The following is a 17338-nucleotide window of genomic DNA, read 5'->3' on the forward strand; positions in this document are numbered from 1 at the left end:
AGTTAAATGGAATAAGTTTCAGATATCTAGTAGTCAGTTTACTTCAGTTATTTTTGCAAACAAAAACAATTGAAACTCTAATCTAGGTAATTATGAGTGTCGGATCGGGACTCGGTATGACAGATACTTAATATTAAAAAATTGTATCAGGATTGGAGGTCAAAAATGCTGATCGGGGCAACCCTATCTGAAAGCAAAACAGGGTCCAACCAAGCTGTACCTAATAAAGTGGCTGGTGAGTATTTAAGTCTGAATATTTCGCTGTAGCTTTCTTGGAAATCATTTAAAAATTTTGATTTAATAGAAAGCCTTCTGTACATGAGAGGAAGTTTCACTGAAGATACTCTCAGACTGAATTATTGGAATTGTAGGATGCAGTGTTCTTGGAGCATTCACAATATCAGAAAGTGGAAGAAATTTAAGAGAGGATGTCTCACTTTCTGTTGCTATTCTCACTATTACATACTTAAAAAAGTGCATTTTCCTCCTTATCAAGACCTTTAATTTTGCAGAAAGTTTAAAAATATAATCTTTAGTTTGGTTTAAATATTGACAAGAGCTGCCAGTAGCCAATTAGATTTGTTTTTTTCACCAGTGAGGCAGTTTTAAGTCTAATCCTTCATCCACTCCCTGTGCTGCCTACTCATTAAGTCTTGAGCTGTGTTGTGAGCTTGCACATTCAGACGAGGATCAGCGCTGATCCACGAGTGTGAAATCTGCGGCTGAAGTTGGAAAGTATGGGGAAAGTGGCTGAAGTGGGTACTTTAATATAACATTACATCTATTCGCTCAATAGACCTGCAAAAAGAACATTTCTTTATTGAGTGAGAAAGGGCAAATATACATTAATCTACATACCAATACGTGATGTAGTAGCTAAAAAGGCTGGTTTAATTTAAATTAGCTGTGCTTTTGCCTGCTCTTATGTCATCTTACTCTAAGCGAGAGCAATGTTAGCAAATAAAATCAAAAGGAATTGGGGTGCTGGGTGGCCGTGCAGTTACTTGGCATTTCCTATGTACAGATGTTGTAGTCTTTTCACAGCGGCTGTAGTCATCTTCTAGTCTCTCCTCACAACATTTCAATCTCTCTTCAGCTGTCCTATTCAATAAAGGCATAAAGCCTTCCCCCTCCCCCAGAACACAATACTATTCTTAATTTCAGGTGGGTAAAATAGTGGATCACAAGTTTTTATATCTGAACTTTGATCGTAAAAGTGAAAAAGAAGGCTAATGAGGCATTGTAGCTCAAATATTATGAATTCGTGTAAGTATGTTAATAGTCTAAAATGCCTCCAAAAATTCCCTAATCTAATGAGCTGAATGAACAATCAGCGGGGTTGTTTTACCAAGCTGGTACAAGAGCTAATTATTTTTTATTTATTAATCTGAGTAGGACAAGTAATGAGCATGTAAATGGATGCAATACAGGTATTTGAAACCACATGCTTTAAAATGATTCAATCTTGGTTACTTTAATGATCAACAGCGTGTTATCTATCCCTCCAATCACAGCATCTTTGGACTGAAATACAAATATAAATATATGTTTTTATCTTCTAAACTTCAGAACTTTCAGTACCATCCAAGAAAATAAGGTCTATTTTTTTGTCTAAAGTACATGGTGTTGGTAAAGTATCAAACTAACAAAGTTTTAACTGCCTTAATCAGAACATGCATGTGTTGTGCGCATACTGGCTCAACAAAACACTTCTATGAGAAACTTAAATTCTTAAATTTGTGTATCACCTTTCTGCAATTAACCTGGTATGAAGCATTACAGATGTTTTTTAGCATTTCACAACTTTACCAGGCTTTTCCAGCTTCAGCCCCCAACTTGTTTGGGATGTGTTGCAAGCATCAAATTCATATTGTGTGCTCATTAAAAAACAAAAAAAAAAGTTTTCATTTTGATCATTATATGTTTGTCCTTGTGCTGTATTGAATTGACAATAGTTTATTTGCAGATGACATCACACAACAGTAGAGAACACCCCATGGGGGGCAAGTAGTGATTTCTGCAGAGAGCAATGCAACCAAAAAAGCTTTTTTTTTTTTTTTTAGCAGTATTCGACTATGCCAGGCATTCAAAGTGTGGAAGTATAGACATTCTTAATTCTTGAGCTGCTTTTGTGCCCTGAAAGTAGTGAAATATTCAGGCAAAGAAATGGGGAAAAAAAGTTTAAAGAACACAGCACTCAGGTCCATGTCCACAAAGTGGTCCAGTTTGGTTCAGTACAGTTTTGCCATAACCTTTCAAAGCAGATGAATATGCTTGTTTCCTTGTTTCTCACTGGCAAATCCATCTTGCAAAGCTTCCATTTAAACAGTTTGGGCCTGTGACAGGAGCAATCAGCGACGAGGGGCAGTACTTTCAGGTGTGGCGGAGTTGTGGTGTAAGCAAGCATCAACAAAAGGCCGGTGTAATTATGGTGGAAGAGATTAGCGAGGATGCTGCTAAAGTGCCAGTTTTATCAGAACTTGACAGCATTTCTTCATTAAAAGAAGGCTCTCAAATCGCTCTTCATTTTGTAACAGTTTTACTTTTTTGAATGTGGATCAAAAAGCAAAAAAAGGATGGAGGAAAGGAAATTGCTACTCAAATGGGAGCTAGCTATACCGTGGCTCATATTAAGGAGCTTTTTTTTTTAGCACAGGCTCATTGGTGAACGGCACATCATCACTCAGTTGCTTACCTCACAATGTTTTTTTTCAGTTGGTAGTATATTTCTGTTTCAATTATAAACACGTTTGTGACAAAATTCATTTTTTGTCTATATGTTAAAGGGGCTCAACTAGCCTCTTAGCCCAGTACAAGACTCCTCTAGACTCTTCTCTGCCTTCATCTGGCTAGATGATGCTAGACACTAGGATGTCAGCAGGACTGAGTAACTGTGGTAAAAATCACCTTTTTGTAAAGTGTAGGGATTGTACTTAGAAATTTTCTGATGATGGTCTAGTAAGAGCTGGACCAGCTTTCCTCTGTTCCTATTTATTCCTAATTGCACGTCTTGACTCTCAGCGGACATTCAGGATCACTTGATTGGAAACAAGCTATAGGTTAAAGGGATTTACAAATCCCTTTATTCTCTTCTTATTCACATTTAACAAAACCTCCTCACTTTTTTTGGAATCAAGATTTGTAAATAAAATACATTACAAAACAAATTCAAAAACAAAGTTAGATAAAGAACAACGCAAAAATTGTGATTAAAAATGATGGATGCACTGTTGCATCAGTTTAACACAGGTATCTGATGATAGCAGCCTTCTTCACAGACATCGGCCCATAGCCAAATAATGAAGCATGCAGGCAGTGTTTATCTGCACATAAATTTGATGCTGCTGTCTGGCACACCTAGCTCCTCATTCAGAGAAGTTTTTAGCGGGCTGAGGAAGTGACTTGTTGGACAAATTCCGATCTTTTTTGTTGGTATTGTAAGAGACATGCATCAAAAACAAATGAAATAACATCAGCAATCAGCTCAATTATTTTTTACACATCTGTATTGGCCCTGATTTTCGTAATAAGTCCATCTCTACTAAAACTGATCCTTCACTTGATTGAAATTTGATCACCCCTTTATAATCTTCTCAAAAACAGATTGTTATAAAACAGACTGTGAAAGTTCATGAGAAACTTTGACCGACAGGGGAGGAAAAATGCTGTCCACACCTCCCTCCCACTCCCTCCATACTACTCATGAGCATACACACCCCTCCCTCCTAGTCAGTGTAACTCTGTAACGGGAAGTGAGATGTACGCTGGAATGCAGGCTGCAGTCAACTCACCACATTACACTGAGTGAGTGCGAGAGTGAAAGAGAGAGAGAGAGAGAAAGGGGGCAGAGCCATTGGACAGAGGCTGATCCGCTCACACGTACGCTTCCAGAGCCGCACACTCCTGTTTCTCACATACAAATCTCCGACAGCAGCACTGGGGTGTGTGTGGGACGATATGCCGCGGTCACACCAGAGTATCAGGACTTGGAACATGCTGGTTGGACTTACTGTGGACTAACAGAGAGGGGATCTCTTAGCTGGAAACATCCTCTTATCTTATCAGGTGTTGGTGTCACTCTGAGGGCAGTTTGGAGCGACAAGGGTGAGTGTCCAAACTACAGCAGCTCTCCACTCATGTGAATGACTCACCAAAGCTCTGCCTAGAAACTCTTGTGTATTTTTTATTTCTTAAGCTTGTAATTTAAAAATCCGTCTCGTCTCCAAGCCGGGAGCTGGTTGCAGTAAAACCTTCAAGTCTGGAATGTGAAGCACGTCTTTGATGTTATTTTGGATTTGACAGTGTGCGGTGTGTGCTGCCAGTTAAAAGGGGGTGTGTGTTCTTCATGTTCGGAGGGTTAGACAAGACTTTTGGCAACTTTGAAACCAAAACAAAGATGGAGCCCAGACAGAGGGGAGAATGTGTGTAAAACAGATGAAAGGTGCAGCGATGATGGATTGATTTATGTCTAGGAAAAGTTTTCAGCAGCTTCCCTGCTGCTCTTTCTCTCTCTTAAATCTCTCTTCAGTGCCCTTTTCTCTCTGCTCTTATGTTGTTATATTTTGGGAGTCAATTGAACATTCATGTCTTTGGTGTCAGCTTCTATTTCAGAGTCAGCAGGGCAAAGGTGTCAGGCTATGTGTGTGGTGCGACCATGGTGTTCTTCTGAGGTATTCTGTTTATGTTTGCTGGGTGAAGAGTTGGTTTGACGGCTGAATTGGCCATCTGACTCAGCTGATGCTGATAGGATTTACACCTCAGTATTTTTTGTGACATATGGCTAATACAATTCCAGAATGATAACCTGTACGGCTGCACAGATGCATCAGTTCACTGGTATTGGCCAGTATCAGCCTTGTTGACAAACATTGGCCATAGGCCAATTTTATGGCATGAATCAGTGTCGGAATTAGAAGTTCATCTTTTAAATCCAATCAGTTTTAAAGTTGACGTCTAGTAGAGCTAACTGCTCTATCAAAGAAGAGATTTTTTATTTGGTAGAACAGTTGATCTGTTGGACAAACTCTGATTTGTTTTCATTGTTTTTGAGTAATGAAAAAAACATTACTATCAGTATCAGCAATTGGTTGAATTGTTATGTTAAGCATTGGCATCTGTATTGGCACAAACAGGTGTTTTGAATTGATTAAATTTCCATTAATTTAGTGTTCTAGGTTAAGACATATTTTTAATCCAGAGAGAACGAGTGCTATCTAAATTGACAGTGTTGGTGGTAACATATTAGTCTGTAAGAGTACTCAGATTGCTTTTTTGTTGTCACAACAAATGTAACACATTCATTTAAGTAATCTGTTATTGAAAGAAAATCCCCTGTTTCCTTTCTCCTCTGTGGCCACAAAAAATGAGAGAAAGAAAATAACCAGAAGTTCCGTGAATCATCTACAATGTTCTTTCTTTCCTGTTGGCACATAGTGGTGTGCAAGCAGAACGTAAAATGTGCGCCCGTTTTAGTAGCTTTTTGAACCAGTGAGGACGGACAGGATGGCATTACTATCTTTATGTTGGATTTTTTATGAAAAGGACAAGAATAGCATCAATGTGAAATGTTAGTTAAAAGCTCATGTTGTTTTGTTTTTGTTGAATCAGCACTGAAGCTGTTCAAATTCTGCACGTTTATTACCCACAGGATTCGTGTGATGTGCATCTGCCCAGTTTGTTGTCAAATAGTGAGCATATTAAAGAGCTGCAAATATTTTTACATCTCTTATTGATGCTATCAGCTGTACAGTTAAAGATTATGGGCCATCAAGTAAGGCTGTACGATGACAATAGAGTCTACACATTCAAAAACTAATGTGCCATTGCTGTACACCAGTTTCACTAAGGATTTTAGTATTTGGTAACGCAAAAGAACTTTTAGGGATTTGTTTTATCAGTAGCTAACACAGTAACATAAGTTACTTTTTTAAGTAGGTAACACTATAACACAAGTTACTTTTATTAGCATGTAACACAGTAACATAAGATATTATTATTATTATTATGTAACACAGTAACATAACAAGTGACTTTTTTAAGTTGGTATCACAGTAGCATAAGTTACTATTATTAGTGTGTAACACAGTAATATAAGTTACTGTTATTAGTAGGTAACAAGGTAGCATAGGTTACTATTATTAGACAGTAACACAGTAGCATAAGTTACAATTATTAGTAGGTAACACAGTAACATAAGTTACTTTTTATTAGTATGTAACACAGTAACATAAGTTATTTTTATTAATTGGTAACACTGTAGCATAAGTTACTTTTTTGAGTATGTAATGCAGTAACATGACAAGTTACTTTTATTGATTGGTAACGCAGTAACACAAGTTACTTTGATTAATTGGTAATGCAGTTACGTAACAAGTTACATTTATTAGTTGGTAACAGTAGTTTAACAAGTGAATTTTATTGGATGGTAACAAAGTTGCGTAAAAATGTACATTTATTAGAATGTTAAGCATTAACGTAACAAGTTACTTTTCTCATTATTTAACTCAGTGATCTAACAAGTTTCATTTTAAAGTAATGCAACCCCACACTGTAGATCCAACAACTGTGTTGGCAACCTTTAGCGAAGTAGGTTGAGCTAGTTAGAAGTGACTTATTCAATGTTTTGTAATTTAGACAGTGAGTGGGAGTTAGCCTGCAGTTTTTGATGGTCAGTGAAAACACATTACTCAGTATTATGGTAAGTGCCTATTGAGACTGAATATTTCAAAAATTCATCTTGTGGTTGATATCGACAATACTGTTAGTGGTTCTAACTGTAAACGGTCTATTTACTGAGCATTACACCTGGAACTAATTTTTTTTTTTTTTTTTTTTTATCAACACCAACCTAAAAAAAATAAATGATACTTTCTTACTCTATGTCCTGTTTTAAACTTATAAAACATATTTGTCTGGGCCCTGGCACTCAGGGGATGTTGTTGGTGAACCCTTTAAGCCTGTCTGCTGTTTGCTTTCCTTAACATTCATGGACTATCACTCCTCAAGCTCTGACCTTCCTCTCCCTCCTTCTCTACACTCTGTCTTAGCTCTTGCATAACCAGTGAGTTTAATCTTTGTCCTTCTTTAAGGGTCTGGTGCGTTAAAAAAGCCGGTGTGCCCTCTCACCACTTACTCAGTTAAACGGCTTAACAGTGTGAGGCCCCCACCCTCCTCCTCCTCCTCCTCCAGCTCAGACCAGGGGTGCAGATTAGGCAATGCACTGGTTCACTCAGACAGCAGAATGGATCTGAGGCTTTGGTGATGGGCTGACGGGCTCGCAGACTGAAAGGCTGGTGATGCATGTGGAATGACATTCCCGTCGCCCAAGCTTGTTGTATAACACAGGAGGGGGTGCAAGGCCACTGAGGCAGGGGAGCTGTCAGTCAGTCAGCAGAGAGAGAGCTTCACCGACTGCCTGATGAAACCTGTGCATACAAAGGGGGACAAGGGCAAAAATGTGGGAAAAATTTAAAGGCTTGTAGTAGAGGATCTCCAAAGTGTTCATTTTTTGTATTTTTTCTTTAACACTTTGTGGCAGGTTGTCAAAATTCCAGATTTTTTTTATACTTTTCAAATCCAAAAGAATGATACAGTCTTAGTTACATTAACTCACTATAGATTTGAAATGTGCCCAAGCTTAAAAACTACAGTCTGGTGTTGTAATAACGGAAATGCATGATACAACTTAATCAACACAGTCAAGTTTAAAAAAAGCAACCTTTCTTTTAAAACACTTGTAGTGCAGCCGCAAAAAAAGATATGCCATGTCATCTTAACCCTTACTGAACTGGTGCTCTCATTTTTCTTTCATTTCCTGGTTATGAATTTAACATCTAAAGGATGGGCACAGGTTATAAAACAGGAAAGTAGGTTAGCGAACCAAACATCTCATCTGGATGTCATCTTTACGCAACAGGTGCTGCACCGTGCCAGCTGCATTTTGATCAATAGCAACCTTTAAAGGAAAGGTTTCAGCAGCCTCAGCTGGTTGTATCATAGTGTAGTTGGTCAATTTAGAATTACATAATGCTGTTTACTGACAATTTACTGCTACAGTAAAATGTTAAAAACGTAAAAAATTAGACTTGGTGTACCATACTGCAATTTGTGGTTTGTGTCTTTTCACACAGTATTGTGGGAAAATAAGCTTTTTGCTTTATACAAAAGAATAGAACACTGTTGCATCTTTATTCATAAGGTTTATAGATGATCTTAACTTAGCACAAAAAGTAAGTACATTCCTGTTGGGTAGATTATTTCTTGGTTGTAACAATGGTTCTTGGCATTAAATCTTGTACAGCTAGAAAGCCTGTTTATTTCCCTTTTAAATGGGGCATCATTTGTAAGGAACATGCATTTATGGGATGAGCAGCAGAGCTAAGTATGTGGGTTGTGCCCATGAAAAATTTGCCAAATCTTCTCTGCCAGAACAGAGCTGGGTTAATCAGACTGTATAGCTACAATATTTGGAAGTGGAGAGGATTGAATGGCCTGCCAGCAGTCCTGACCTCAACCCCACTGAACACTTGTGGGATCAGCTTGGATGCTGTTCGTGCCAGAGTGACCAACACAACCACATTGGCTGACTTCTGAAAAATCCAGGTTAAAGAATGGGATGCCGTCCCACAGCAATGTGTGACCAGGCTGGTGACCAGCCAGGCTGTTGTGGTAGTGTATGGTTCTTCCACACACACTACTGAAGCTCCTGTTTGTTAAATTGCCAATATTTCTTGTTTCTTCAGATTTCAATTGTCCAATCCACGAAACGACACCAAACAAGAGTCAATGGCAGAATAAACTGTTTTGCATCAGCAGAGATTTGGCAGATTTTTTTTGGGTGCAACCCACATACTCAGCTCTGCTGCTCATCTCACAATTGCATGCTCCTTTCAAATATGGCACCATATAAAAGGCAAATAAACAAACTTTGTAATGGTATACGATTTACTGCTGAAAAGCATTGTTACAACAAAAGAATAATCTACCAAACACAAATGTTCTTACTTTTTGTGCTATGTTTATCTTATGTGCTCTCTACTGACTCCAAAGAGAGATAGTAGCTGTTAACTTTTCTCTCATATATTTGTCATCGCTTGAACTGTTTTTAGAAAACTTGCTCTTCATCTTTTCACTATCTCATCATTGCCTGAACTACAGGGTCACCTTAACATTTTACTAGCTGGGATGACTTTAAAACCAAGATAAAACATCATTTTGATCAATGTCAATGTCAATGGCACATGTCTTAATGCTTAACGCTGCTAATATGTCATCTGATGTTCTTTCTGCGCATTCTGGTCTGCTGTTTGTTGTATTTTTTGTGAAACTTTATTTATTTTTGGGCTTTTTCGTGCCTTTATTAGAGGGAGGACAGTAGATAGAGTTGGATACAGGGAAGAGAGTGGGGAGAGACATGAAGGAAATAGTGCCACGGGCAGGATTCGAACCCGGGTTGCCTGCGTATATGGTGCGCGCCAAAACCACTCGACTACCAGCGCGCCCCTTTTTTGTGAAACTTTTAAGCTGCTGTCACAACTAGGACTTCCTTCTAAAAGGGATTTTTGTACATCAGCAGGACTGTTTCCTGGTATCATAAAGTTTAGATAAAAGTGGTATAGTCTTAATTTCTTTCACAGTTGTTTGTATTGCATATATAATGGATTTAATTACAGTGGATTGAGTTTTCAGAGTAGTCAGAATGCCCCAGTCATAATTATAAAAAGAATGTTCACATGAATGTCATTTACAATCCAGAAGCTGCTAATTAGGCTAACTCCAGTCTGATATGAATAAGGCATTAAGCCGCTGCTCTGCTTTTGTGTTGTTGCTATTGATTTAAATTCTTGCATTGTTTATATTTGTCTTACAGGGTTATGTCTGTCTATATGTACTACACATCTTGACGTATTTATGAGCTATTTATGCTCTGCATGTTGTCTGTTTTATTTTTAAAGGCAGCTGCAGGGAGAATTCCCCCTGGAGGGAAACTGAACTGAAGTGAATAGAAGATAAGGATGTTTTTGACATTGGTTTATAAAAACGCGCCCCACATATAGCAGCATTTTTTTTTGTCTGAAAAGTATGCCAAAGATAATCTTTGCACGCTGCTGTGCTCTGTTTGAATCGAGTTGCATACCTGTTCGAGCATCTGGCACCTTCTTATCTTTTCTTATCCTCTTATCTGGTTTTGTAAGTTTGTCACCCAACATGCACTCCAGTTCTCAGGGAAGAGCCCATACATCAACTTATAGACCTAACTTCCTCACTGCTGAATTATTCATGACAAGTAGTCTGAGCACACACATCTGCATCATTAGAAGAGCTAATACATTTCAATAGTTGCAGGGGTCAAAGTTTGCAGAGTTGATATCTGCACAGATGCCGACTCCCAATCCACCCATACATCAGATCATGGAAGATCAAATGTTTGTTTAAGACTTGTGATATTTGTTGTCTAATATACTTTCACCCACACAGCAGGTCTTTTACTCGATATTTGCTAAGGACTAGTCATACAGCAGCGGTAGCTTTAATCTCCAAACAAGACACTTTTGTGTTAGAAAAACCCTCCCACCCACTCACTCTGCACTTCTATAATCCCTTCTTTAATATCTCACATTGCCAGTGGCATTGGCCTCCTGCAAAATGGAGGATTGGATTACTCATGTTAGGAATGTAATGGAAGAACATGACAGAACATGTCACTTTGGTGTTTGCATTTGGTGGCCTAACGTGTTTTGTGATGCATGATGGGCGGGAAGCACTGCTCCCTTTTCCACAGAGGAGCCTTCCAACAGGATCAGAGCCGGTGCCGGCTCCAAACGCCTGTAAAAGCAGATCAAAAGCACTCGTTCGTTTCTCTGAAGCTGCTGCCCAGCTGACAAATCATCTTTGCTGGAAAGAAGTTGCAAAAAAACTCACAGCGCTGGTGAGAATGTGAAAATACAGAGTAAGCTCTCCGTACTTTGGCCCTGTGGTGGAATTCAGACTTGTGCACGTTGGGGATACAAGCAGAGTTAAAACGCATTAAACTGAGGCTCAGGCAAAGCAAACAGCTACCATCAGCATTAACCCTCTCACTGCCTGTAGTCACTCAGTCCTCTGTGGTCTGTCCAGTCATGAAGTGCTTGCTTTGATTTTAAGCTCACAGAAGGGTTGAGTGATGTGGACCAAGGATCATATCTTTATATTTTTACTCTGAATGGCAAAATACAGTTTATATCTGTAAAGACACAACAAATTGATGTCACAGTGCAAAAATTATGAACTTTGATATTGTTCCAGTGAAAACCAACATTAACGAAACCTGTATGATGCCATGGCAACAGAAATGTAAGTGACAGACACCCAGTACTGGGTTATTTTCTTATTTTTAGTTATCCAAAATTGCAGAAAAACTCTCATTCAGAATTGAATAAAAACATCAGCAACATTTCCATACATTGATGTCATAGACATCACTTTACTTGATGATTGGTGGTATCATAAAGGTCAGAAACTTGATGATCTTCAGTCATGGTTTTAACCATTGAGAAGAAGAGAGAAATGGCACAAACATGTTGGCAACCCTCACTCCTTGCCAGTCCCATCCACTTTTCTGGATGTTTGTGCAATTTGACAACAGGGATGAGTATCAGTTTTAAAAGTATTGATTATGCACCAGTATAAAAAAAACAAAACAAAAAAAACGCTGCAATACCCGACCCTATTACACAGTGGGCAGAAAGGGAGCCACATATGGCCGTCTCTTCAGTTTATAAGATACGTTAAGTTAATTTCAGTTACTAGAAAAACATTGCAAGTAATGTGAAACAGGACAAACAATTCCCCTGAAAACATGGAAAATAAATGTTTCTTTTACAGTCTGTGGTTATTGGATAATTGTGTCAAGAAATTACAACTATAATTGATTTAAAACTGTTTTTATAAAGCATTATTCAATGCAGTGATTCCCAAACATTTTTACTTAGGACTCCCTACTCATATCTAAGAAAAACTAAGCCCCCAACACCCACTTGGAAATATTTAACATAGATTTGAATTGTTTTCATTGACACAATCCTAATGCTATAGGTCTTCTTACACTAGTACTTGACAAATGACCTATGTATAAACTACATTATAACAAAGGCATTTATTTTCTCTCCAAAACTAAAGGATATGTTGATTTTAAAAAAACTTGATAAATTTATGAAATTTTTCTTAGTTTAATAGTTATAAATATACGTGATTCATATAAGTTTTTTACTTAATGATGTTGTAAATCCATGACTTTAAAAACTTGAAATTTTTGGGTTTATAACAACAAAATATGCAACTTTTTAAACCCTGATGTTTTTTTTTCCTCATAGATTTACGACTTTTTAAACTCAGACATTTTTATTTTTTTCCTCATAGATTTTTGACTTTTTAAACTCAGCGGTTCTGAGTTTGCTTTATCTTGTAAAGATACAACTTAATAATCTAAAAAATGAAACATTTGACATCCCTTGGGGTGCCTGGACCCAGGGTGGGAAACAATTATTCAAGATGAAAAAAATGTAAGCAAAATTTACTTTGATAATCAGTAAACACGATGTTCATTGCATTGAAAAAATGTCTTATATAACTTTAATTTTGTATTTAACTTATTAAATTGAGCAGTACTATTTACATCTGAGGTTAAAAATATATGTATGATAATTTCTACTGAAAGCTATAAATAAGTTCCCTTTGTTAAATGTTTTGTGATTATATTTGTCTCATATAGCTCATCCTACAATTTTAACAATGTGGCCCTCTGACAGCCAGAATAAAATAAATGACCTTTTTAGTAACTAAAGCTGCCTCCCCTAATATAAATGCTCCTAAATGAAACAAATAAAATGCATGTTGTCCATAGGCATATTACTGTTTATGGATCTCACTGTAAACATTTTTTGTGCATTAGGCCTTTTAATCATCATAAAGTGTATTACTTTAAATTATTTTTACTAGCCTTTATCTCATTAAAAAATGCATTTATGTATCTTAAAACTTGGGTATATTTCCCAGCCCTAGCTCACGCCTCTTCGCAGAAGTCAACTGTTCATCATATGGAGTTACTTCACAAACAGTTGTTCAGGAGGCATCACAAAGTTGACAAATTAGTCAAGTGAAACTGCAACACCGGCAGAGAAACAAAAGAATGGCTGACAAAGGAGGAAAAAACACAAAACCCGACAAAGGCTCGTCTGTAAAAGGAGCTAGAAAGAGAAGAGCAAAGCAAGCTAAATTGGCTTTCAGAAAATAAAAGGCAACACAAAATCATTATATACTCTTAGCCATGTACGTTCAGCTTTCTGCACCTGGACGGTGTTTAAATTCCAGTCCGACCAAGCTGTCTGACCACAACATGCAGCCACAAGCCCAGAGCTCCAAAGCATTTAGGCCATGCTGTGCCTGAGGTCTGCACCTGTCTGTGAGATTGATGAAAGCTGTCACCTCCACAGCCCCGGTCAGGTAGCCACATATCACCACTGCTCACTGCTCACTTCAGCTGTGAAAAACAAGGAGAGCCCTGAACTCCTAGAGTTACTCACTTTGGATCAGAGACACAGTGAAGTTTGATAAGAATTGGTTTAATGCCTCTACTGGCCCAACTGGCCCAGTTTGAGAAGTTAGAAACAACAATGGGCCTTATTTGAGATTTTTTCATAATATGATTAGTCTCCAGCTTATATTTGTCTTGGAAATGACAAAAACTATTTAATAATCCATCTCAACTCCTGAAGAAGCACACAAAGTCCTTAGATTTCTTTCCTTTTTTTTAACTGGTAGTCTGTTAAAACCCAGAGATTGCACTCATACTTGGGACTGGTATATATTGAGAACAATCAGGCTTCATGTAAAGATATTTGTTCCTGGCAAAAAAGCAAAGTAGAATATTAAAATAGAAATTCAAGGAGAGAGTGTTGGGAATGATTCACATTCCAGACTTCAATCAATCAAAATAATAGTCGTTTCTATTTTCGCCATAATTGAGCAGCCCAAGCAATGCTATTATCAATTTAAAGTCTGTTTTGAAGAGATCAATCAAACTTTTGGGGCTTCAACTAAACAACAAATCACATTTCTTATTGTTTTTCCTTATGCACTTCCTTGATTCTCTGTCTTCACATTTTCTTCATAAGATCTCAAAGTCCTGATCTCCCTGTGGAAGGAACAAGTTGTCCAAGGAAGTTATAAGTTAGTCAGATCACATGTTGTCTCCTGATTGTTCTTTAATGCCTTGAGGATAGCTCTGTCTTATCCTTCTTAGGTGGACAAACAAGCCCAGTTTGCTGTGCTGGGTAAACCGAGGCATTGACACCTCTGTGACTTGTCATGTTCACTGTGAATGTCGTGGAGGCATTAAAGGGGGTGGGGGTGGGGGTGGACATGAGCAAGGTCTATCTTTGGAGATGTAACAGACTTATTGCAGGGATGAAAATGAAATCAGCGGATCCAGTATGGGAGTGCAGTGCTACACATACGTGCATGTCTGACAGTAAGTATTTGGCATTCCCACTGTGCAATTCTCTCATTGTCTAGCAATGCAGAAACAAAATGTGAATGTCTAGATTAGATAGATTTCTTGGGTAGATCAGCAGATGCTGTCCTGTGCTACTTTAAGATTTTATCTTGCAGAATTTTTTTTTTTTTACTTATTTTTGGGCTTTTCTTGCATTTATTTGAGAGAGGACAGTGGATAGATCCAGAAACAGGACCTAGAGGGTGGGAGATGACATGCGGTGAAAGAGCCACAGGCCAGACTTAAATCTGGGCAGCTCATGCACGTGGGGTCCAACATAACCTGGTCCTTCAGCGCCCCAACTTGCACTCAATTTGCCTTTGTGTGTCTACAATTCACAAAGTTTTATTTAGCATCACAGTCCTATTAAAGGAAAGTTTCAGCTCACTGTGTCCTCATATGTGGTTGAAATGACAATAAAACTTGACTTGAGCTGCATCTGGCAACTCAAAGCGCTTTTACTCCTCAGGTCACACCTACCCATTCACACCGTTTCACTCCATTCAGGCCACGTTCACACACTGATGTCAGAGATTTGGCCATCAGTATTGGCAAATCCCATTCAAACGTGTGCCCATTTACAGGCCACCAGTGGGAGCTAATTGGGATTAAGTATCTTGCCTGAGGACACATTGACATGTGACTGCAGGAGCTGGGGATGGAACCCACAGTCTTCCAACTGCAGGATGACCGACTCTACCAGTGTTCACCAAACCCTGACTTGCATGAAGGTGCAAGGGCCATTCAGTACTGCTTGCAGTACTAGTTTTGTTTTAGTTTTAGTATTCTTGATAAATACTATTGTCTGAATCTAAAAGAAGCAAACCATACCTACAGGTACATCTACAAACTGGTAAAAAATCTAAGTTGTTTAGTTCTGTGTCACAGAATTCTCATATAAATGATGTTTCCCTTGAAGTTCAATACAGTAAATCTAAGGCATTTTACTTTTAAAGAAAAAAACTACTCAAAAAATCAAGTAACATTGTTGCAAAGGATTTTTTTCTGCAGTCATGCATTGATCGATATCTTTGTGGTAGTTGGTTATATTTTTTTTCAGCCTTCAAAATGATGACACATCACCCTTATTGGATGTAGATCTAAAGATGAATGCTTCGCATTCATGTCTCAAAGTAAGTAAGCCTTAATGCCATACAAAAATATACAACATAAACTGAGGATATAAACCAGACAACAATCTGTGCCCTTGGAGTAACTTGAGTTTATCTAACCTTACAATCAGCAACCCAACACGATGTCGGTCACATTCTGGATCTAAAGATGTTAAAAATAACAAACAGGGAAGTCCTTGTGTCTCTGCATTGAGGTCTCTTTCATGGACAAAGACTTCATTCTTCATCAAACCCACAAGTTTAATCTCCTCATGCTCAGAATTTCCACGGCTGCAGCTCTTCTTTGAGCCATTTTCGTCTCTGTTGCTTTTAATATCCCACCGGTCCCCCCCTCTAATTAACAGTGTGCCATACTGTACAAAACTGTGACGTCACGAGAGTGGACTTTTCCAGAGGCGGGTGTTTCCCTTCACGTGGGAGCTGTGACTGTTGAAAGAAGGAACTGTCCCCTCAATACTGTACTGTGGGACATTTTTATACAGATATTCCACACTGTATATTTAAAATGTTGAGCAGAGAGTTACTTCTGTCTTTGCCTTTTGCCAATCACTGTAAGAGGCATGTTTGTAGAGACAACAACAAACTGTAGGCAGGAAAAATTAAGAGCTTTTTAAGGTAAATTTAGACTCCTAAGTGCTTTCTTTTCATAATTTTCTTTCTTTTCTTTTTCCTTTTAGTTTTGGGAAGAGATCAGCGGGCAGCCTTCGACGCGGATGTGAGTGCATCGTCCTGGAACCATCAGAAATGATTGTGGTAAGTCCAATTTTTTAACCTTTTAGCACACAAGCATCAAAAAGAAAAAAACATGCACCCAATTCCTAATTTGCCACATAGAATATACAAAATAAAAAGTAAATATTATTTTTTTTTCTGTAAAACCAAAGAGATGTTGAAGAAAGTGATAAGCTGCAACATCCTTGCGTTTACTCACTCCAAAATAATATTTCTCTTGTATTTTAGACTAAAAATCTGTCTCCCCATCAATGGAAATCCAGTTGAACTCTGCTTTCAACAGAATTTCTTTCACCTATGATCCTTATCTAAAATTAGCTTTTGTATTTGATGCAGGCCAACAGTTCTCTGGTTCCTGCAGACATTCCAGTTGTCTACAGTGTTAGCATATTTGGAAAATATAATAATTACTGGTTTAGAAATTCCTCAGTGTAATAAGAGCAGCTGTACCCATATGGATCACCCTCCCAGCAGCTGCAGTTTGGACTAACATCCTTGAGAGTCGGTCCTTTGAAGTTTTGTGCTAATCTGTGTAAGTGCCACCTATTGACATTTCATCAGAGCTTAAAACCACAGCTGTATTTAACTGTGTCTTTGCTGGAGTCCTTCCAGCATGTATGAGGTTGCCTAAGTGCAAGGCTGATAGAAACTCTGACCCAGTTTTATGGTAAATCAAATTGTTGGCTCATAGAAGAAGTTGCTGAGAACAAATTGTTCCTGTCCCAGAGGGGTGCAAGAGGTAGCAGCACAATACTGTCATGTGTTGAACAGAAGTCCTCCAAGGCTGCAGGTCAGAGCAGATGCAGTTCAGCTGATGGTTTACACTAAAGGGTGGAAATATGCTGGAATGAAAAACAATGTGGAAATTCACAAACAGTGGTTACTTTAAGAGCTGTGAGAAAAATAATAATTTGGGGGATTTTGGAGATACAGGACAGTGGAT

At 38.2% G+C, this 17338-nt stretch overlaps 1 protein-coding gene across 12 annotated transcripts in view; it reads left to right on the plus strand.

Annotated features, from left to right (window-relative positions):
- Positions 1-17338, plus strand: part of rapgef2b (Rap guanine nucleotide exchange factor 2b) — a 171366-nt gene that overhangs the window by 74547 nt on the left and 79481 nt on the right. For 11 of the 12 annotated variants that reach the window (XM_041796903.1, XM_041796904.1, XM_041796911.1 and 8 more), the window contains one exon: positions 16341-16416. In XM_041796903.1, the coding sequence (XP_041652837.1) occupies positions 16341-16416 (76 nt within the window). Of the gene's footprint in view, positions 1-3894; positions 4105-16340; positions 16417-17338 lie in introns of those variants that run through there. The other variant, XM_041796914.1, reaches the window with a different exon arrangement.

The sequence above is a fragment of the Cheilinus undulatus genome, linkage group 10, assembly GCF_018320785.1.
Source record: "Cheilinus undulatus linkage group 10, ASM1832078v1, whole genome shotgun sequence".
NCBI classification, from domain to species: domain Eukaryota; kingdom Metazoa; phylum Chordata; class Actinopteri; order Labriformes; family Labridae; genus Cheilinus; species Cheilinus undulatus.